The sequence below is a fragment of the Pholis gunnellus genome, assembly GCF_910591455.1.
Source record: "Pholis gunnellus genome assembly, chromosome: 6".
Taxonomy (NCBI): Eukaryota; Metazoa; Chordata; class Actinopteri; order Perciformes; family Pholidae; genus Pholis; species Pholis gunnellus.
In genome coordinates this window covers 21,065,429-21,087,736 of record NC_136532.1, presented here as the reverse complement: position 1 = coordinate 21,087,736, position 22,308 = coordinate 21,065,429, and the positions used below count along the sequence as shown (strand labels likewise).

The 22,308-nt window shown below is 44.5% G+C and overlaps 1 protein-coding gene across 1 annotated transcript; it reads left to right on the top strand.

The window, feature by feature from the left end:
- The first annotated feature begins 357 nt into the window (after window positions 1–357).
- On the top strand, window positions 358–22,067 carry gcn1 (GCN1 activator of EIF2AK4). The gene is made up of 57 exons (XM_079161584.1): window positions 358–383; window positions 1,528–1,630; window positions 1,735–1,798; window positions 2,172–2,303; window positions 2,900–3,008; window positions 3,108–3,206; window positions 3,791–3,925; window positions 4,054–4,231; window positions 4,482–4,556; window positions 4,714–4,842; window positions 4,936–4,986; window positions 5,072–5,170; window positions 5,253–5,426; window positions 5,528–5,680; window positions 5,790–5,882; window positions 5,984–6,059; window positions 6,470–6,629; window positions 6,737–6,926; window positions 7,763–7,887; window positions 8,010–8,188; window positions 8,282–8,375; window positions 8,459–8,572; window positions 8,667–8,865; window positions 8,943–9,095; window positions 9,360–9,544; window positions 9,635–9,715; window positions 9,833–9,976; window positions 10,258–10,382; window positions 10,564–10,753; window positions 10,873–10,943; window positions 11,288–11,453; window positions 11,552–11,746; window positions 11,900–12,146; window positions 12,335–12,456; window positions 12,700–12,814; window positions 13,020–13,199; window positions 13,552–13,772; window positions 13,899–13,967; window positions 14,060–14,198; window positions 14,285–14,481; window positions 14,783–14,925; window positions 15,024–15,141; window positions 15,282–15,497; window positions 15,600–15,764; window positions 16,497–16,658; window positions 16,745–16,837; window positions 16,919–17,062; window positions 17,148–17,417; window positions 17,513–17,626; window positions 17,966–18,196; window positions 18,315–18,508; window positions 19,336–19,450; window positions 19,808–19,904; window positions 20,238–20,386; window positions 20,909–21,019; window positions 21,297–21,518; window positions 21,620–22,067. The coding sequence occupies exons 1-57, from the start codon at window positions 366–368 to the stop codon at window positions 21,743–21,745; spliced, it is 8,019 nt and encodes a 2,672-aa protein (XP_079017710.1). The 5' UTR covers window positions 358–365; the 3' UTR covers window positions 21,746–22,067.
- Window positions 22,068–22,308: the final 241 nt, after the last annotated feature.

Genomic DNA, 22,308 nt, shown 5'->3' with positions numbered 1-22,308 from the left:
CAAATGTATTGATTTAATTGTAAATGGATATACATGTAATGTGTGTTCCTCGAGGTATATTTTGGTATTTTCCTCCAAAATCCATAAACGGTTACGAATTTCAGTACCTGCATAATTGAAAATATCCACATTTACTGATATATTTGAAGGCCTACGTGAATCCCTTTTTCCATTTTGCTGTTTTATTTTGTTATTTCTAAGTTTTTATTTTAATGTATTTTAAGTGTTTCATTGTTAGATTTAATGTAAATAAAAATATAAAAAAGGATAATCTGAAAAATATTGATTAAGAAGAAAAAAAGTTACGTAGCACTTGTGACCCGGAAGTGAAACCAACAAGTTCTTCCTGCATCAAGACCGGCAAGATGGCAGCGGACACGCAGGTTTGTGTGGCTGTTTTTTAACAGGATCCTATCCGCTAACGCAAAGCTATTCAAGTATGATATTAACCAAACTCGTGGAATCTTGACCACTGCTTTATTAACACATTGGTGGGTTTTGACATTCAACGAGAAACTCTGGTTAAATTAAACAACAGCTCGCGAGCAGGCTGTTAGCTCAGTGCTACGTAGCCTACAGTGTGACTGAGCTGCTGCTAACGATAACCAGACAGAAAAACGAGCTGCTTTCTGTCCGCAGTGGGACGTGAGCTGGAGCTTTTTATGGGGATGGTATCGTCTTGCAATCCAATTTATCGGGGTGTTAAACTTACTGTCATTAAATTGAATCGGTCTGGATTCCCTACATTAGGCAGAAGAGCATAAGTTGCGCCCCTGAAATTGGTAAATTGTAACTTTGATTAGTTAACTGATATGTTGTGACTACTGAATACATTCCACAGTCTGCTGACTCAGTGATAGTATTATTAGCTGTGCTGACAATCCCTTTGTCGACCACGAATCTATTTAAAAACCAGGCCTTCAGAGTTAACTGCCATTTATTTTTGCATAGAAGTTCCACAAAGAAACATTTCCTCCATTTCTCTCTCATTTCTCTGAATCTCATTCCCACGTACAGACAAAACCCTAAAAGTGCCACTTTATTAGGTGCACGTATTCAATCTAAGTCAATCCAACACAGCTGTTCTCCCATAAAGTTTACTTCTATGATGCTAATAATGTTGGGGCAATAATCACATTATTGACAGAGTCTAAAAATTAGAAACACGTCTCAATATATTGTTCATCACTGCAAACTACAACCTCAATAATAAACATATCATTCAATTGACACATCTTAGCATCAAGGTCTCAAATATACATTGACAAACGTGTAACTAGAGCTGAGACACTTAGTTAATTTAGTCGATCAACAGAAAATAAATTGGCCACTTTTCTGCCAAGCAGCCAAATTCCTCAATTAAAAAAGGACAAGTATTCCCGAGGTCCAGACGTTAAAATGTAAATAGAAGCCGCTCCTTCCTGTCCCGTGTGGTCATGACCTGAATATCTTGTTGTCCTGGACTGACGGCTTCACTGCTGCCATTTACTGCATTGATCTTCATACTAAACGTGACTTTTACTTCAGGTTTCAGACACACTGAAGAAATTTGCTGCAAATGTGACTACTGCCAGTGTGAAAGAGCGCAAGGAGATATTCGGGGAGCTGAAACAATGTATAAAAGACAAAGGTGAGGGATTTTGTGCTGTTTAGTTATCCACACTATGATTAAAATAGGTGCCACAATCAACACAAATGTGTCTTTACATATATGTCTTTTTCTTCTGTCTTTAGAGTTACCAGAGCCTGCTGTGAAAGGATTATGCAAGCTGTTCTGTCTCACTCCATACAGATATCGGTGGGTTACTATTTAATAATGACTGTCAGCCACGAAAAAAACACACAGATAAATGCACCCAAAGCAGGATGACGAGGTGTTGATTCAACTTTATTTATGTGGTTTGTGGTGCCGTTGAGTTATATTTTTCATTATACAGAGATGTGTTCCCTGTTATTTAGCCTTACCCTCATCCTAAACAAATTAATATAACCACCTGTCAGTATAACGCAATACAGCTCAACAGCACAAGAAACAGCTTCTGAAATGATCATACAGTTGAATCAACACCTCTCTCTAAAACTGAACGTTCAAACCTTCATGGTGGTAGGATTTAATTGCAGGAGTGCGTGTATGTCCTGTGTGTTTACATGGATGTGTGTGTGCTTCTCAGGGATGCCGCGTCACGCAGAGAGCTCCTCTCTGTTATTGGCCAGCTGGCTGAGAGTCAGCCGGACATCCTGGTGACCAGCCTCCTCCACTGCCTGTTGAACAGTGGCGTCATCAGCAAGAATGGAGAGCCCAGGTACGGCTCTGAACTTTTTAGCGCAGGTCTTTATCCATGACGTTTGTTGTTGCATCCCTAATAAATTCCTACTTTTACAGAGGAAAAGAGACTGGATGCATCATCAAAGTACTGTCAGCATTAGACAACTTTAATGTTTCTGTTTGAGAGGCAGGGTGAGCAAGAATCATAAAGTGTAGCATACACAGTTCTAGTGATGAGAGTGCAGTCAGCAAACACTCAGCTACATTACACTTTAACAAAGTTTGCATTAGGGCTGCACAATTTATCCAAATCCGATTTTAAAATTGATTTTTTAAAGTCTAAATGTAATCAAAATACCATTTTAAATCAAACAATGATCGTGCTGAAGTCCTGACCTGCACATCATATTCTACAGACTTAAGAAAACAGCTTTGGTTCGTTTAGATCACTGCAAAAATCACATCATCATAATTAGCTTTTCAATGAAAATTAGAAGTTTTTATTCAATAAGAAACATGATTAACTAATGAAATCAGCAGAAACGATAGATGAGTGTGTCTAGGAACCCCTCTTTGGTTTACAGTTACCGTGGTTGTCCTCCTCCTCTTATGATCTCCTTATTATACTTGCAGCAAAAGCACCGGCTCTGCTGCTTTCGTCGCCTTGTCTTGGACCTGCCTTTTAGTCCCCAGTGTGTTTTCTGCCCCAGAGAAAAAAGGAGGACCTATCTGGAAGAAAATGGTCAGTAAAGAAAGAGTCTTCTGAAATACGTACTTATACCCAGTCATACAGTCTGGATGTTGCAGGTATTACCTTGTGGTCTGTTGTCCTCTCTTGTAGGTGGAGGTCCAGAGCCTTCTTGTAGCTGAGGTGGTGGGTGGAGCCAAGACCACGGCTCAGAAATCGAGCCTCAAGAATCTCAGTCACCTCTGGAAGGAAGTGAGTAAATTCAGCAATAGCCCATAAAAACGAATTTGCTCATATTTAGGCCTATAAACACGAATATAAAACACAGACCTGGCTTTGTTGAGACTATCGATCTCCTCCGCTGGGCTTTGGTGCCCTTGACTGCGCTTCACAACACACACACACACACAAACACACACACTTCTACAGACAACACACAGCGCTATCCGTCTGAGTTTAACTCATAACAGTTCATGTTGATCCAGAGTGAATAATGCTCATTATTATTCCTTTTGTCTTGGGTGTTTTAGAATACGTTGTTATGGCAATGTTTGAAGCATTTGAGTCAGCTTTGAAAAATCTAAATAATACGACGACTTGTTTTACTGCGCAGCTCCCTCTGAAATATTGATCCTGTCCGGATGGGGCTTTAGACTTTCCTTAAAATCTTGTGCTGGGTCAGAAACTATTACTGCTATAAGATACAATGAGACTTATGTGATATCAGACCACACGTAGAACCTAAACTTGACCTGTTCTAAACATGTAATAATACTGATTTGTGAGCTGAAGCACAGGAATGCTGGATTGGCGTGACATTGTGTTGTCTTTGACAGAACCCTGGACTGGTCGATCAGTACATCAGCACACTGTTGAGTCTGGACCAGAGCCCCACTACTCTGGTCCTGCTGGGCGTGTGTTTAGACTTCTGCACGGCTCAGAAAGACAAAGCTACAATAGAGAAGCACAAGGTGAGTTTTTCTTTCCGCGGTTCTTTATTATTACAGATCTAACATCTCTAACCAATTGTCCTCTGAAATCTAAGATACAACATATGCTTCACGCTTCAACATATAACCTTGTGTCTACTGTTTTCCAGAGTGCCCTGCTGGACCTGTACATAAAATCAGTCCTTATGAGCAAGACGAAACCACAGCGTTACATTTTGGACAAAAGTGGCTCCTTTCTGCGTCATGTGTCCCACTCTGAGTTCAAGGAGCTGCTCCTTCCTACACTGCAGAAGACGATGCTCCGCAGTCCAGAGAACGCTATGCAGAGTGAGAGGCTTTGAGTTTTTATTGTGACGCATCATTTTACATTTAATGCAAGACAGTATTGCCTTCCTTCTTTTCCATATAAACAAACATAGTGTCAAAAGACACAAGAACAACACTCTCAAAAATCGGCGTGTAGAGGCCTCTAGTTGTATAATTTAACCTACAACATGTTCTTGAAAATGTGCCTGTTTGGTGCTCTGGCAGCTCTCATGCGGTGGATTAATGAATTAACTGTCTGGTTTCTCTCCAGCCGTGTCCCGCCTGCTGTCGGCTGTGACTCTCGACCTCAGTCAGTATGCCATGGATATTGGAAAGGCCATCGCAAGTAAGGCTTTAATGGATGCTCAGTTGATTTGGTTTTAAGCAAACACTCAGCTTTCACGAGGATAGGATTTGTCACAGAAGAAGTAATTACTGAAAGACCGAGAAATCAATTTAGCACGACTACGTGTATTTAATTACTGGTACGGTCCGTGTTTCAGGTCAGCTGAAAGCTAATAACGCCCAGCTGATGGAGGACGCGGTTCAGGCCATGCAGAACTTGGCTCAGCAGTGCAGCGATCCCTCCGCTGTGCAGGACGTCGTCACTCACCTCTTCAAGATCCTCGGAGGTGAACTCATTTATTACTTTGTAGATATTTTCCTCACCGTGTGTGGTTTTCTCACCACCATCATGCTCACCTTCATAATTATTGTGGTTGCAGGGTCAGAGGGAAAGCTCACAATTGTTGCCCAAAAGATGAGTGTTTGGTCCGGTAAGAAGCCTTTAATAATTATTAGCTATCCGTAACATACAATTGCAAACATTTTCTCAATCATAAAATGTTGATCTTGCTCCAGGGATTGCCAGCTGCAGCCATCATGCCGTGTCCGGAACCTCCAGCCAGACTCTCAGCTCTGCCGTCGCTGTGATGTTCATCCCTTCTTTACAACAAGAAGGTATCGTTGGGCCTGGAAAGTCTTCAAAAGGCTGCAGTGTAATGTTTCTGTCGAGTACTAACTTTGTCTTTGTTTTACGCAGTTCACGAGGCTACCTTGGCACATGCCGTGTCTGTGCTCTCCCAGTGGAGCGGCCGTCTCACAGTGGAAGTTCCCGCCGCTCTGCTGGATTGGTTGAAGAAAGCTTTCACCCTCAAGACCTCCACCTCTCTGGTTCGACACGCCTACCTTCAGGCCATGCTGGGGGCCTTCAGAGGTCAGTCACAGGAGGGCCGTTATGCTGTGTGTCGAATATTCAGATGTTTGGATTGAACATGATTCTTATTCCTGTTCCATCACCGTTTCCCTGGTTTTTAGGTGACACTCTGGCCCAAGCCTCAGACCTCGTGCCTTTGCTCCTGCAAACAGTGGAGAAGGCTGCGGCACAAAACTCCCAGCAGGCTTTGCTTGCTGAAGGTGTTGCTGCTGCTGTTCTTTTGAGTCGACTGGCACTGCTAGAGACACAGACAGGTGAGGCTGGCGTCTCAAAAATTCCTCCTTTTTTCCCATCTGTGGAGACTGTTGGAACATACAGGAATGGGAAGTAATGAAGATTTTTTTGTCTTATTTGTCTCTGCAGAGGCTAAGTTCTCCAACTTTTGGAACCTGATCTTAGATGAAAAGAAGCCACTTTTAACCACAGAGAAGTTCCTCTCCCAGGCCAGCGAAGAAAGTAAGGCAATATTCAAATCAACCCTGCAGCTAAACGGCTCATGAGTGTTCTGAAATATTAAGAAATGAAATAATGGCCTGTCTCTGTCTTTTTGTCTTTAGCTCTGCTCACCGTGCTGCTGCTCTGTGAAAGGCTCTTCCTGGACCATGCTCACAGGCTCAACACCAGCAAATCACAGTGAGTCTGTGTTCTTAATAACATGCAGAGAACGGTGACATTTTAACGCTAAATCAACATTTGAATGCTTCGCAGCATTTTTTAGTTTGGTTAGTTGCAGATAAAGATTAGGTTAAACTTGTATTATTAATCATATACTATTTGTAGAATTAGATTCCAGTGGCGGCTGCGATTGTTTCTGACTTGTGGTCGAAACATCGCACCTCTATTAAGAAAGAAAATAAACGGACTCTCATTCAACATAACTTGTCTGTGGATGCTGTACCTAACGCAGCGCACATCAATGGTAACGTAGGCTTACAACCAGCGCGTCAACCAGGTCTCTCCTGAGGGAAAGTCACCTCAGTAGCTTACAGTACTAGACTGGGCTCCTTTTAACAATTTTTCTATGTCGCGTGACTCTTCTGTAGGATGTATCATCACGCCATGGTTGTGGTCGTGCTGTCTCGGAGCTGGCGTGTGAGGAAGGGAGCTCAAAAGACCATCAGGAAGCTGCTCTCCTCTCTGGGTGGATCCAGTCTCGCCCATGGCCTTCTGGGAGAACTCCGTGTGGTCATCAACAAACACAAAGTACAGACTGATTATTCACCATAGCCCGCTACAGCTTGACTGTTTATAAAATGAGTTTATTTCTTTCTCAGCCTGATTGTTACTGACTGTGTGATGTGAACCGTCAGGTTTTGCCCCAGGACGTCCTGGTGTCAGAGTCAGGAGAGCTGACCGAGCTTGGTCGCGGCTACATCCCCCCTCGTGTCCTGCTGGACGCGCTGTGTGTTATTTGCTCCTCTGCCAGACAATGGGGCGATCCCACCGAAGCAGAGAATTTGGCCATGGAGACCCTCATAGTCACTCATCATCCATCCTTAGGTATGCGAATGCGTTGCCCTCCAGAATGAATCTAGTGCCCGCATGTGAACCACATTGGAGATAAACATTAAACATGTTTTTACCAGGTCTTTGTAGGCCCCCTAATGGGGGCAGTTATTTTTGAAGTTGGTTCTGTATTGAGAGAGAACGCTGCAGCGGTTAAACATGCAGCAACACGTCGTCAAAGTACGTCCACTAAAAGTGCTCGTGTTTGCCACTGACGCGCTCCGATTCTTATTTTAAGTGTGTGACAACATTATGGAAAGGTCACTACAGATGAATAACACATTATTGTTTTTTTTACTTGATCGGGTTTGTTTGTGTTTGTGTCGAGCCAAGTCTTGCTTAAGGAGAAGTCTCGTTCTGAAATCTTACATTATGTGACTTGTTGCCGTAAGACGACTTGAGAATGAGAATAAGAATTAGAGAGAGGACTGCCCATGTTGTCAAAGTTTGTTGGGTTCGAGGAGAGAGATTTTCCGTATCACGGCTTATTATTTAGCTGATTTCGACAATGCAGATGAGGCCTAACCTCAAGATTTCAGAACGAGAAAAACAAACTGGATCAAGTGAAGGTAACGAAAAACGTTATATTTCTCTGTAGGGTCCTTTCCCGAAAACAAGCACTTTTAGTGGACCAAATAGTTTTACATTGTTTTGATTCCATCCTGGACTAATTTCCAATATAGTTGTCCCCATTAGATACTTGGACACAAAAATATGGGAAAATAGGGTCCAGGTTGAAACATCCCCATTGATAACACCAGAGTTTGTTGGGGTGATGTATTGATGCTCTGTCCCATATTCAACATGTCATCCGCTCTTGTCTGTTTCAGTTGGAGCTCGCGGTGGCCTCTGGCCTGTTCTGCTCTTCTCCATGAACATAAAAGCAGAAGAATTTATCGAAAAGAATCTAGAGGCTATTCTGCCACATCTGCTGGAGGTCAACGCTGACAACCAGGTCTGACAATAACCAACACCTACTTGTGCTGCTTTTACATTCCCGTGAATTAACCAAGCTTGATTGAAGGATAGATTTCACATGACACCAGGATGTTTAGTGGTCACGTTTTTCATCTACAGGCGGTGAAAAATGCGGTCGGTGCCCTCTCCAGCCTCTCCCCCAACAAGCTGTTACCGCGAGTAATCAGTCACGTCATCGAGGGGCTTACCCGACCCGCTCTACTTCACGTCACCAGGGAGGAGTACGCCATCATGCTGACACCCAAGGGAGAACTGTACGACAACAGCATCATCCAGAGGTAACACCTCGGTGAACCCAACAGCAGTCGCCTGGACTTTGTGTCGTCTATTTGGCTTTTATTTGACTTCTCCTCCTCTACATATTGCTATAGTGCCCAGAAGGAAAGCACCAAGAAGGTCAACATGAAGAGAGAGAACAAGGCCTACTCCTACAAGGAACAGATCATTGAGCTGGAGTTACAAGAGGTAAAGTCCACTTACCACCATCCGTAATTTCTTTGGTGGTTCTGATTTCTGGAGCATATTTTTATTTCTCTTTGATCTTGCAGGAGCAAAAGAAGAAAAAAGGCATCAAAGATGAATTGCAACTCAGCATCAAACAGAAGGAAATGATTGAAATCCAGCTGGAAAAGGAGGGGGCGATTCGCAAGAGACTTCAAGGGGTATGAAACCCAAGTCACCAGAATTAATACTTCTAATACTCTTAATTCTTTATTTCTCCTTGTTAATCTGTGGTGTGCTTCTTGTTGTCCCCAGCTGCGTGTGGAGTTGCAGAGCGTGGTGGGTCTGCTGGAAGCCACTCTGCTAGAGAGACCACCTCAGATCACCAAGGAGCTCCCCGCTGTCCTCCAGGTCCTAATCCCCCTGCTACAGTCCCCTCTGGCTGCTCCGTGCATCCAGCAAGTCTTCTTGGACATCGGAGTGTGTCTCATGCCCAAACACTTTCACCACCTAGGTACATGGCCTGTCTTTGTTTGTTCTTGTATTGACAGACACAGCATCTTGACTCAGTGTCACTTTCGTCCCTTCTAGCCATGCTTGTGGGACACGTGACTTTACGGTTGCTGAAGCCAGAGTGTGACCTGGACGAGGCCTGGGAACAGGAGAACCTGGACACAGCAGCCCACCGCACCATACTGCTGCTGCACAACCACACGGTCCCACAGAGAGATGCCAAGACTGGTGGTGAGCACAGTCATGGACACTCGTGAAAGTTCCAGTTACAAACCCCAGATCTGCCGCATGATAGTTGTTTGTCATGCGGCACACACACGCGCGCATTCTTTTTGCTGTGCAGGAGATGCAGACGATTACATATGCAAACCGTTTTTCATTTAAATGTAACACCAGCAGCAAGTCAGAGTTGTAGCAAGCAACCGAGATAAGAAATGTGGCGATGCTGGGATACTGAGTTCTCCTGTTTCTTTGTATCGTCGTCTTCTTTCCCAGACGTCTCGGCTCCACTGTCTGCTCCGGCTTTCTCCGTCTGCTTCCCTCTCCTCAACGCTATGCTCAGGGAGTCCTCGGGCAGCACCGAGGAGACGGAGACTAAGATGACCAGAGCTTTACAAATCATCCTGGAACACTCGCAGCTCCGGTCCGCCACAGAGATGGATGACCTTGTTATAGATGAGGTAGAGAGACCAAAAATAACAGATTTATGTGACGGTATTAGCATTTATTTTGCAGATTCATGTACTAAGTCTTGTGTTTTCTTGTCTCAGAACGGCCCAGAACTGCTTCCACGTGTCAGCATGCTGTTGCTACTGACGAGAGTTATTTCCACAGCTACCCCGAGACTCCAGGTAACCGAGGAATTCAAATTCAGACCTTTACTTTTTGTTGATGGCCTGATGAAGAGTTTACCAACTTTTTTGTGCCACTGACTGACTTATTGATTTAATTACATTGCGGTGTTTCAGGTGTTGGCGTCTCAGTGCCTGACAGCGCTGTGTGCCAGTGCTGGAGGAGACGAGGGCTGCACCGTGGCAGAGCAGCAGGAGATAGACGTCCTGCTCGACGCCCTCCTCTCACCCTGCTTCTCTGTCCGGGATGCTGCCCTGAGGGTGAGCTGTGAATCGGTTAATTTGACATTTGTTGAAGCTGGCCTTATCCCTCAGTAAACGGGTGTACTTCGGACAGGAAGAGTCACCACATGTGATGGTTTCCAGCTTTGCCACAGATTAAGCCTTAACAGTGCTTCATAAACAAATTTGTGTCCATCAAAATAGATACTGATGCACTGCTATCAAAATATATAGTGGTAACCTTTGTTAAATGACAAATTCTATAGCCCGTGTGTGTTCATATTAGACATGCTACTAACACCCAATCTGTCTGTGCTCAGGGACTGTTGGAGATGGAGTTCGCTCTGCCCACAGAAAGCACGGAGGCCAGTGGGCTGAGTTTGCTGCGCAGGCTTTGGGTTGGCAGGTTTGACGTTGAGGAGGAGGGCCGAGCCTTGTCTGAAAAGTATGTATTATGAGGTTTCTTGCTCCTTTCTTCCTCTATCTGAGTGACCATTATACTCATAACACATCACATAAGTGTCTTCTTTGTCTTTTCAAACAGCATTCTCTGTGTTTCTTTGTTTTTTTTCTTTTTGTTCTCCATCGAACAAAATATTAACCATGCAGTTCTTCTTCCTCCTCAGACTCTGGGATTCTCTGGCTCTGGAGTTGGTCCCTGAGCTCTGCTCCCTGCTGATTGGCGACATCACTCACCATGAGGAGGCTGTCCGTTCTGCTGCAGCCGAAGCTCTGTCAAGCGCCGTGTCCCAGTACAAAGACCAGGCTGCCACAGTGTTGGGCCAGCTCACTGAGCTCTACCACGAGAAACTCTATGTGAGACCCTGCACCACAGCCAAACCACAGCATCACTCGTATAGCTCTGGCTACTGATACTGGTTGAATTTGAGCTCAGAAGTCGAGAGATGATATTTTGTACTTTTTGTTTTTTATAGAGACCACCTCCTGTGCTGGATGCCCTGGGCAGAGTCATCTCTGAATCTCCACCTGACCAATGGGAGGCCAGGTACATCTCAATTCTTGTTTGCAAAGATGAGACACCAGGGTTTTTAACCTTTTAATCTTAAATTGAAGATGAGTGTCCCAGGGACTCATGAATGCACAATCAACCTTAATATCTATATTAGCATATTATTTATCAGGGCAGAATATTTGGAGTAGTCTTTGTAATTTTGAGACAGATTATATCCTGACCCCCAGCCCACATTGTTTTCTCATTTATGTCTTACTTTAGTGGTTATCTACCAGATAGGATCAGAAAAGCGAATCCCATTATAACGAGAAACAGTAACATTTCAAATGTTTATTTTTATGCACTGAGCCATTTTCTCGCACCCTCTTCTTTTTCAGGGGTGGCATTGCTCTAGCTCTGAACAAGCTGTCCCAGTACCTGGATGAAGCTCAGGTTACCCCTCTCTTCCTCTTCTTCGTTCCTGATGCTCTGAACGACCGCCACACCGAGGTGCGCCGCTGCATGCTGGACGCCGCCCTCTCTGCGCTCAACGCACACGGAAAGGTACATTACACTTCATAAAGACACAGACGCGTTCTACTATTTATCACATTACCATTAATGTCTTGCACGGTACCTTATGCACCCGTCTTATGTAACAGGACAACGTGAGCTCCCTGCTGCCAGTGTTTGAGGAGTTTCTAAAGAACGCCCCCCAGGACGCCGGCTACGACTCTGTCCGTCAGAGTGTGGTTATTCTCATGGGCTCCTTGGCCAAACATCTGGATAAAAGTGACCCCAAAGTCAAACCCATTGTGGCCAAGCTCATCACTGCGCTCTCTACACCTTCACAGCAGGTAAGCCGCTCATCCTGCGTCCCTACTTACCCTGTATTGTTGAAATTGTATTATTGCAGTCTATCGTCGCCTTTTTTTTTTAAAGTACAGATCCCACTTTGCTGACAGTCCATTACTTTTCATCATATTATGTGGTTTGTCATCCCTCTTCAGGTCCAGGAGTCAGTGGCCGGGTGTTTACCTCCTTTAGTCCCTGCCATCAAGGAGGACGCTGCAGGGATTGTAAGGAACCTTCTGCAGCTGCTGCTGGAGAGCGACAAGTACGCAGAGAGGAAGGGGGCAGCGTACGGACTGGCAGGCCTGGTCAAAGGTCTGGGGATCCTGGCTCTCAAACAGCAGGACATCATGGCCACTCTGACCGACGCCATCCAGGACAAGAAGAACTTTAGACGGAGGGAAGGTCAGTGAGGTTTATGCAACCATTGAACCGTTTGGTTTTGTATGAATTTAGACACATTGATGGATGTCAGACTATATTTTGGTATCTACCACACGAGTACCAGAAGCCACCATTTACTGGCCCACATTTAGAGCTACTTCTTTTTTTAAAAAAATAAAAAAACTGACCAACTGTTTGTCTCTGTCTAGGATCGCTGTTTGCCTTTGAGATGCTGTGTAACATGTTGGGGAAGCTGTTTGAGCCGTATGTGGTCCATGTGCTGCCACACCTGTTGCTCTGCTTTGGAGACGGAAACCAGTACGTCAGAGAGGTGAGCAGGCAGATCACATCCCAGAGCCTTCGTCTAATATCTACATTTCTCATTTCATAAATGTATCCTCAAAGTACCTTGCTTCAAATTACAAAAGGTCTTTTTTCATTATCCAGTGCTTCTGTATGTTCTCATTAAAACATAGCAACGTTGGCTTAACTTGTAATCCATTAAACATGCACTCATTTAGGAAACGTTCGATAGAATGTGTAGGTTTCAGCCCCCTTGCTCCTCTTCTAACAGGCTGCAGATGACTGTGCAAAGGCTGTGATGAGGAACCTGAGCGCCCACGGCGTGAAGCTGGTCCTCCCCTCCCTGCTGGTGGCCCTAGAGGAGGAGTCCTGGAGAACTAAAGCAGGTTAGGAGCCCCTCTGCAGCTTTTTTGACAAGTTGGGAGAATATTATAAAGCCTTGTCTAGTGGATTACAATTGTGATTATAGTTGTTTCACTGGCTAATGATTTAGATTTTTTTGTTTTCACGTATGAGGACAGTCTCAATTGAATAAGTTCCAAGTTCACTCAAATAGTAGCTCTTTGTGACTCACTCCCGTCTTTCCTCCAGGCTCCGTGGAGTTGCTTGGTGCCATGGCTTTCTGTGCACCCAAGCAGCTGTCCTCCTGCCTGCCCAACATTGTGCCCAAGCTGACCGAGGTGCTGACGGACTCCCATGTGAAGGTGCAGAAGGCCGGCCAGCAAGCCCTCCGCCTGATCGGCTCTGTCATCCGCAACCCAGAAATCCTGGGTAAGTGATGGCAAAAATCACAATCACGTACATTTTCTAGTTAAATGTATCAGTCTGGTGCACTTTGTGGGCAAGATTAAGTGGCTAAATCTGTGAAGAACGTTGTGCTCTTGTAAACACCTTTTTGCTCTAGTTAACAACTTAATCCTAAAAAAAACACGGTAAAAGCAATTTAGTTAGCAGCTCAGAAATGCTGCCAGAAAATAATTTGTTTAGACAATACCAGACATGAACAAACTACGAACTATGCTAAAAAAAATTAGGTAAGCAACTAAAGTACAAGTACAGTTCTGAAATCTACTTTTGTTTACCACTGCTGTTTAGTAAGCTAGTGTTCGATGCTCTCTCTTAGCCATTACCCCGATCCTGCTGGACGCTCTCACTGAACCGTCCAGGAGGACCCAGACGTGCCTGCAGACGCTGCTGGACACCAAGTTTGTCCACTTCATCGACGCCCCCTCCCTGGCCCTCATCATGCCCATCGTCCAGAGAGCCTTCCAGGATCGCTCCACTGACACCCGCAAGATGGCCGCTCAGATCATTGGCAACATGTACTCCCTCACTGACCAGAAGGTACACAGCACCGTCTACATATTACACTGAAATCAAAGCTAAATAAAATGTTTACTTGTTCTTCAAACTAGTTTATTCTGAGGAATTGTATTTGTTTTATGGTGTGATACGTGTTGTCGTTTCCAGGATCTGTCACCCTACCTGCCGAGTGTTATTCCTGGACTGAAAGCCTCCCTGTTGGACCCGGTGCCTGAGGTGTGTTTAGTTAGAAACAGTAACTACAGGAATATGTGCTCTGTATGTGTTAAGTTGAAGCTATAACTGCTTTTTCTTCTTCTCTTCTCCAGGTACGTACGGTCTCAGCCAAAGCCCTGGGTGCCATGGTGAAGGGGATGGGTGAATCCTGCTTCGATGACCTGCTGCCGTGGCTCATGGAGACACTGGCCTCTGAACAGAGCTCTGTAGATCGCTCTGGAGCCGCACAAGGTCGGTTCCTCTACACTCTTGTCTCTGTGTTGTTCCTGACGTGCTCTCAATGACTCACTGAATGATTTGTATCTGGGTGTCTTAAGGTCTGGCGGAGGTGATGGCTGGACTGGGAGTGGAGAAGCTGGACAAGCTGATGCCAGATGTGGTGCAAACAGCCAGCAAGGTAGACATCGCTTCCCACGTCAGAGACGGCTACATCATGATGTTCATCTACCTGCCCCTCACCTTTGGAGACAGGTTTACTCCCTACGTTGGGCCCATCATTCCCTGCATTCTCAAGGTATTGCTATGACCACAAAGCTTTTTTTGGGGGGGGGCATTGTGCCGTGAATCACATTTCACTGCTCTTACTGGGGTCGAAGATTTTCCTGTGATTTTAAAATGACTACTTCCTGGGAATGTTCTTGTCCTTTTCTCAGGATCCCCAATGTTATTCTTTCATATGTTGGATTATGTGTTCATCCATGTTTCAGTACATGGTCTTTACACATACTAAAAATACCGGGTCCAGCAGGTATATTCACCTGGAAACATTCAGGCTGTTGAACCTTTGCTCCTCCACTGTGTGTGTTGTCCACCAGGCTCTGGCTGATGAGAATGAATATGTGAGAGACACGGCACTGCGAGCCGGCCAGCGCATCATCAGCATGTTTGCTGAGACTGCCATCGCTCTGCTGCTTCCTGAGCTGGAGCAGGGCCTGTTTGATGACCTGTGGAGAATCAGGTCGGTTTTAAAAACGCCGTAACACCTCAGCGGTTGAATAAACGTCACTCTTATATTGACCAGTTGTGCGTTCCATCTCCTCGTTGGGGTTTTTGCAGGTTCAGCTCTGTGCAGCTGCTTGGAGATCTGTTGTTCCATATCTCTGGAGTGACAGGAAAGATGACCACGGAGACCGCTTGCGAGGATGACAACTTTGGAACAGCTGCATCCAATAAAGTATGAACTCATTTCTTTCCTACATAAAAGAGAAAGAATTCCTCTACAGAAGGAAGTTGGCTCCTTGTTATATCTCTACTTGCCATCACAGCAGTGTGGTGTTGGTCTGTATAAAATGTTTCTGACCTTTTCTCTTCCAGGCAATCATTGGAGCTCTTGGTGCCGAGCGGCGTAATCGTGTCCTCTCTGGCCTCTATATGGGCCGTTCAGACACTCAGCTGGTGGTTCGACAGGCTTCCCTCCACGTGTGGAAGATCGTGGTCTCTAACACCCCCAGGACTCTACGAGAGATCCTCCCAACCCTCTTCACTCTGCTGCTGGGCTTCTTGGCTTCCACCTGGTCTGACAAGAGAACGGTATTACTCCTTTGAACCTTGCAAGCCCACTGCTTTTATATATTCCCTGGTTTATACCTCCAACGAGCCTTTTACTGACGCCGTGTGTCACTGTGGTTTTAGATCGCTGCTCGAACGCTGGGAGATCTGGTGAGGAAACTGGGGGAGAAGATTCTCCCTGAGATTATTCCCATCCTGGAGGAGGGACTGCGCTCTGACAAGAGTGACGAGAGGCAGGGAGTCTGCATCGGCCTCAGTGAGATCATGAAGTCCACCAGCAAAGATGCGGTGAGTCACGCAGACGCTGTAACGCACAGGGATTGAGTTAAAGGTTATCGTTGCCTGCGGCAGGAGAGACGCCACAAACACAGTTTGAGCCCAGAGCTGTTCCCAGGACTCAAAGCTGCAATCGTAAAAACATGTCATTAAGGTTCATTTGGGGGGTTTTATAGACTACTTTTAAAGAAGCAGATTAGTTTAAACCAGGAATTTTATGTTCCCTCTCTTCTAAAAGTGAGAAGAGAAATGCAATTAAGCCTCTTAATAAGCAAAATAAGTTTTCACTGAAAAGGGTATTTTCTTATCATTGTTTAATTGATTAGATCGAGTTTGTCATTACTAAACACAACCAAATACATATTATAATAAAAAAAAAATCTGGCTTTTAAATCATGTCTTAGCGTATGTACACTCAAAGTATCGTATATAGAGCAGTGCATTCAAGTACAGATGTCTTAACCTTTGCAAAAATAATAGATAGAAATAAGCAGCCTGGGTTTCTGGGTTTAACAGTTGGATTATTTTACCTATTTCTTTCATTTTGTGTAAAAGTGAATTGCTTTTCAGTTTTGAATCCAAATACAAAAAGCAATAGAACAAAACTTTGGGCTTCAAGGTGTGTACCCATCGGACAACCGGGTCAATTTATTTATTTTCTTATTTTTTTAAATCTAGCTTAGGCCAAGAGTCTGATAATAAAAAACATAAAACACCATTAACCTGACGGTGTTTGTGCTGTAGGTGCTCGTCTTCTCTGAGTCACTGGTCCCCACAGTGAGGAAGGCGCTCTGCGACCCTCTGGAGGAAGTCCGAGAGGCTGCAGCCAAAACCTTTGAGCAGCTTCATGCGACCATCGGCTACCAGGCGCTGGATGACATCCTGCCTACTCTGCTCAAACAGCTGGTGAGGGAGCGAGGAAGACACAAACGTAACACAGATAGCATTCAATTGTTTTCAGTCTGGCTTTTAATACACACGTCTTTTCCCAGGATGACGAGGAGACTGCTGCGTTTGCTTTGGATGGCCTGAAGCAAGTCATGGCCGTGAAGAGTCGCTCTGTGCTGCCTTACTTGGTTCCCAAGGTAAAGTCTGATAGTCAAAGTTGACTCTATTAGGCCTTATTGTTGCGTCTGGCTGTATCTAACTAAGGTTGATTGTTCCAGCTGACTGCTCCTCCTGTGAACACCCGTGTGCTGGCCTTCCTGTCCGCCGTGGCCGGAGACGCTCTCACGCGCCACCTAGGGGTCATCCTTTCCGCCCTTCTCTCCTCCCTCAAAGGAAAGCTGGGAACAGAAGACGAAGCACAGGTAATGCTGGGATTCACAAGCTAGGATACCTACTGTGTGTGTGAGCCTTTTGTTCCTTCCTCATACTGTGTTGTTTTTGCTTCAGGAGTTGTGCAACTGTCAAACAGTGATCCTCTCGGTGGAGGACGAAGTGGGCCAGCGGATCATCATAGACGACCTGCTGGAGGCCACGCGTGGCGCTGACCCCGGCCTCAGACAGGCTGCCGTCACCATCCTCAATGCCTACTTTGCCCGTACCCGCCTGGACTACAGTAACCATACTCGCAACCTGCTCTCAGGCCTCATCCGCCTCCTCAATGACTCTAACACAGAAATCCTGTCTCAGAGCTGGGACACCATCAACTCCATTACCAAGGTGTGTTGATATTTGTACAGATCAGTACTTTTATTATGTGTTAATCAATAAGTAAATGTCAGTGCATGAATCAAGTGTTTGTTTTTCTTGTATAGAAACTGGATGCAAGCAGCCAGCTGGCTATGATCGATGATCTGCATCGAGACATTAAATCAGTAGCTGCTGACGTGAAGGGTCAGCACCTGCCTGGTTTCTGTCTGCCCAAGAAGGTAAGAAGGTTCCTCCTGACGCAGTAAACTCACAGCAAGGTGATTTGGTTCTTGTATTTCTAATTTAGCACCTCTAAGTCCTTTTATAAAGCATAAATACCAAAAAGGATTTGCTGCTGCTCTCTGGTTTAGTAGCATTGCAAATTAGATTTTTTTGTTCTTGACTGTTGATCAGAGAAAAGAAGCAAGATGTCCCTTTGGGCTCCGGGAAATTATAATGGTCGATTTTAACAATGTTCTGACATGATAGAGACTTAGCAATTAAATAGTTAATCACAAAACATTAATTGGCAGATCAATCAGTAATGGGAATATTTGTTATTGTCTTTGTTTCCACAGGGTGTGACCTGCATCCTGCCTATCCTGAGAGAAGGTGTCCTCACTGGTAGCCCTGAGCAGAAAGAAGAGGCGGCGAAAGCACTAGGAGGGGTCATCAAACTGACCTCCCCTGAGGCACTGCGGCCCTCTGTCGTCAACATCACTGGCCCGCTCATTCGTATCTTGGGAGACCGCTTTGCCTGGACGGTGAAGACCGCTCTGCTGGAGACGCTCACCCTGCTGTTGGCAAAGGTCTGTACCGGCATCTAAACTGTAAATGGCCGAATACTTTTCAAGACACCGTCATTAGCAGTCAGGTGGCTAAGTCACAGTGTTTGGCTCTAACTTCTGGACTGTAATCCTCCTCCAGGTGGGCATTGCCCTGAAGCCCTTCCTGCCTCAGCTGCAGACCACCTTCCTGAAGGCCCTGCAGGACTCGAGCCGTGGGGTGAGGCTGAAGGCCGCTGAGGCTCTGGGCCAACTGGTTTCCATCCACACCAAGGTGGACCCACTCTTCACCGAGCAGCTGTCTGCCATCCGCAACGCTGAGGACTCAGGAGTCAGGTGAGCACTCATACAGCAGACTAATGGTGACATCTGCAAGTTAGAGGAGACTTTAATCAGGTTGCTCTGTCAACTAAACAATCATTTTGCTATTAATAAACCAGACCCCCCACACTAAAGGATGGGCCCATTATTCAAGAAAACAGAACAGTGTAGCGACCTGACTACTTTGAAAGTCGTGTATATTAAAAACAATATATCACTGTGATACAAACTATGTATAATCTTTCAGGCTTTCCACTCTTTTTTTTTTTGTTGTGAAATAATGGACACTGTCTTCATTTTTAAAACCTCTATTTTAAGATTTTTCAATATAATACAAACGGTCTCATCTGAGCAACTCAGCTACAATTATCTTCACAAATACAGAGAGAAAAAGAACAAATCTAAACCTTACTAGTAAAATACAATGCATCAGTCCACTACTGTCCACTACCTTTGAGGTACTCTAGTGCAGGTCTCCCAATTCTGACAAATATTTGAGATTTGCTCTCATTAGAGAACCTCGACCTTTATTTATTAAAAATATATCTTTTTGGTTATTTAAAAATTGTGTCACCATTACATAGCTTGTCCACCAGAGAGCAGTGACAAGCTTATTTTTTTTTAATAAATAAAGGTCGAGGTTCTCTAATGAGAGAGAACCTCGAGAGAGTTTGTGTTATTTGTTTATGTTAAAAATGTATTTATCAGCCAATGTATTGTTATTAATATATAGTTATTTGTTACAAACTCTTGAATATCTAGATTGGTGTTTATATGATATTTATATTATTTTGTAAAAGCTCGTTCTCATGCTTGCGTTGTGCTCTTTACCGCTCTCACAGGGAGACTATGCTCCAAGCCTTAAGGTTCGTCATCCAGGGGGCCGGATCAAAGGTGGACCCAACCATCCGCAAGAACATCACCACCACATTACTCGGCATGCTGGGACATGATGAGGTATGACAGGAGGAGCAGATGTAGAGAAGATTATTTATTTTTATCTGTGGCAACATGCCGGTTTTTCCACCCCGAGCCCTGTAAAAGCTGCTGAATACATGAAGTGATAACATATGAAAGAACAAAGTATGAACGTATGAGTACTTAGAATTTGACAGACAGTTGTTCTGGGGTGTAGTTTGTTCTGTGATCACAGTAGAAAACGGAAGTCAGGCAGAGAGGATGTGGTTTTCTAAAAATGTGGTTTTGAGCCTCTGTCAGTATGACAATAAATGACACTCAATCTGTCTGTCTGTGTCTGTCTTGTCTGTGTGTGTGTGTGTGTGTGTGTGTCTGTCTGTGTCTGTGTGCGTGCAGGATGCGACGCGTATGGCATCAGCCGGCTGTGTCGGTGAGCTGTGTGCCTTCCTGTCAGAAGAGGAGCTGAAGAGTGTGTTACTTCAGCACGTCTTAGGTTGGTATTCCTATGCCAAGTTATCGTCACATCACGTCCCACATTATGTGCATAATGTTGGGCTTTCTATTTTCATTTTCCCCCTAATTGCTGTTTATTACAACAACTGACTTGGTGTACAGACTGTAATAATAATAGTGATTTAGTAAATGTGTGTTTTGCTTGGTTTGAGCACAAATAGTATTTTTCATGTGCCTTTTATAAATGTGTTTACAGTTAGATTTTGGTATTTGTTTCATGAAAGTTTGACTTTGCCCTGTGTGTTTCTGCTGCTCCCTGTGCATCAGCAGAGCAGTGAGAGCATGAGCTAATAGATGTTGTTCCTCCCTGTAGCCGATGTGTCCGGTGTTGATTGGATGGTGCGTCATGGCCGTAGCTTGGCCATGGCCATAGCCATCAAGTCTGCTCCTGAGAAGCTGTGTGGGAAGGAATACTGTGATACGGTGACAGAGACCGTTTTGACCAACGCCACTGCTGACAGGGTGAGAAGAAAGTTTAACAAAATTTTCCTCATGTCCGTCATGAGCTGACTGCAATGAATAGTCTGTATGAGTCACCTTTAAAGAAATGGTTTGATATTCTAAGAACTACCTTATTTTCGACAATTTCTTGGCTTAATCTGATCAAACCAACGAGATATAACATGTTAATTAGTGAGATTTACATGTTACCTTACATTTACATTTTACCTTCTAACAGAGCCAGCTGGCTGTTTCCAGTCTTTATGCTAAGCTAAGCTAACTGTCTCCTGGCTGTAGCTTCATTTTTACCATACAGACGAGAGAGTGGTGTCAATCACACTGACATTCAGAAAGCCAGTGCTTCAGATTGTAGTAAATGGCCACTGTTTTCTTTCTAAAATACAACTTCTAATGTACAAAGCGTACCGTATATAACATTATTAGAATAGGTAACAGTCCTGTGTCCTCTACTGTCACATTGTATGTTAATCCCTGTTGCTCTCATGTGCGTCAGTAGTTACTGTGATTATGTTCTTTTTCCAGATTCCCATTGCCACCAGTGGGATCAGAGCGATGGGATACCTGATGAGGCATCATCTCAGAACAGAGGGAGGCGGTAGTGTTTCCCAGCGCATCATCACACAGTTTGTCAAGGTAAAGCAGGAACTGTTTCATACAACAGGCTATTTACTTCCCTTTTCTGGTTCTGGCTTTGTGCAAATTATACAGTGTTGGCAACCAATTTGAATTCTACTTACTTGGGGTGTTACTCTATTACCAGGGTAGTATTTGTACTGTATTAGTAGCAGGAAGTAATACCAAGTAGCTGTAAATACGTAGATACACGTGAAAACAACAGGGTATGTATAGAAAGATGAATACTGTGACGAGTACCTGCTTCAACAGTCTGTTTTTATCTGTTGCCACCCAGTGTCTTCAGAACCAGTCCAGTGACATCAGACTGGTGTCAGAGCGGGTGCTGTGGTGGGTGTTCAAAGAGCCCGCTACACCCTCGATGGAGGCCAGTCTCATCAAGCCCCTACTGAAGAGTCTGCTGGACAACACCAAGGACAAGAACACCAGCGTGAGAGCTCAGAGCGAATACACCATCGTCAACCTGCTGCGACTCCGACAGGGAGAGGAAACCATGCAGGTCAGACTACAGACCGTCTACTATCATTTACAGATGTAGATAATGTATAAAGGAAAAAAACGTTTTTCTAATTTATACTTTTTGCTCTTTCTACGTTTCAGAGTATTACCGCCATTTTGGACTCGGCAAGTAACGACCTGCTGTCGGAGTGTCACCGTCGGTCCTTGAAGAAAATCATCAGCCTGCCGGACTCCAATGAAGAGATAGACGACACCATCCTGACGTGATGGAGCAGCACTGGGCTGTGAAACGCTCTCTGCAGATCCCCACTGTACAATCCAACACACACTCACCACACAGGCCCATGTTGCTTTTCATGAACCAAGGCTGAGTTGGGTAGTGTTTTCCCAACACATTCTTTTTTTTCCCCCCTTTTCTCTTTTGTCATTGTTTTAGCGGCTTTTATGCCCAATTTATAACTTTTTTTTTTTTTTAATTTTATCTAATAATATGCAGGTTATCCTCCTGTACTGAACTACATTAGGAAGACACGATGCCAATTCTGTTTTGATGTTTCAATGTTTTCCTACTTATTTTACCAAAAGGATTTCAAGCATTTAAGATGCTGCTGTAATGAAACACCCCTGTCTTTAACTTTTATTTGGACTTTGTGTGTGAGAGTTGTTTGGAGGGGAAAGCAACCTCTTATAAGAATAAAAAACATTCTTATGTCAGTGATACGGTTGTAAAAAAGCAATTCAAAATAAAAAGATCTTGATTTCATAATGTAGTGTGAAATATTGGAAACCGGTTTTCTTCAGGGTGGGGTCAGGGGTCACAGACTTTCATC

Excerpts from the sequence above, each read along its gene's own strand:
- gcn1 (XM_079161584.1), top strand. Across the intron at positions 14,926-15,023 it reads GATGACCTGTGGAGAATCAG|GTTCAGCTCTGTGCAGCTGC; the intron begins GTCGGTTTTAAA and ends GGGTTTTTGCAG. Across the intron at positions 17,627-17,965 it reads GTTTCTGTCTGCCCAAGAAG|GGTGTGACCTGCATCCTGCC; the intron begins GTAAGAAGGTTC and ends TTGTTTCCACAG.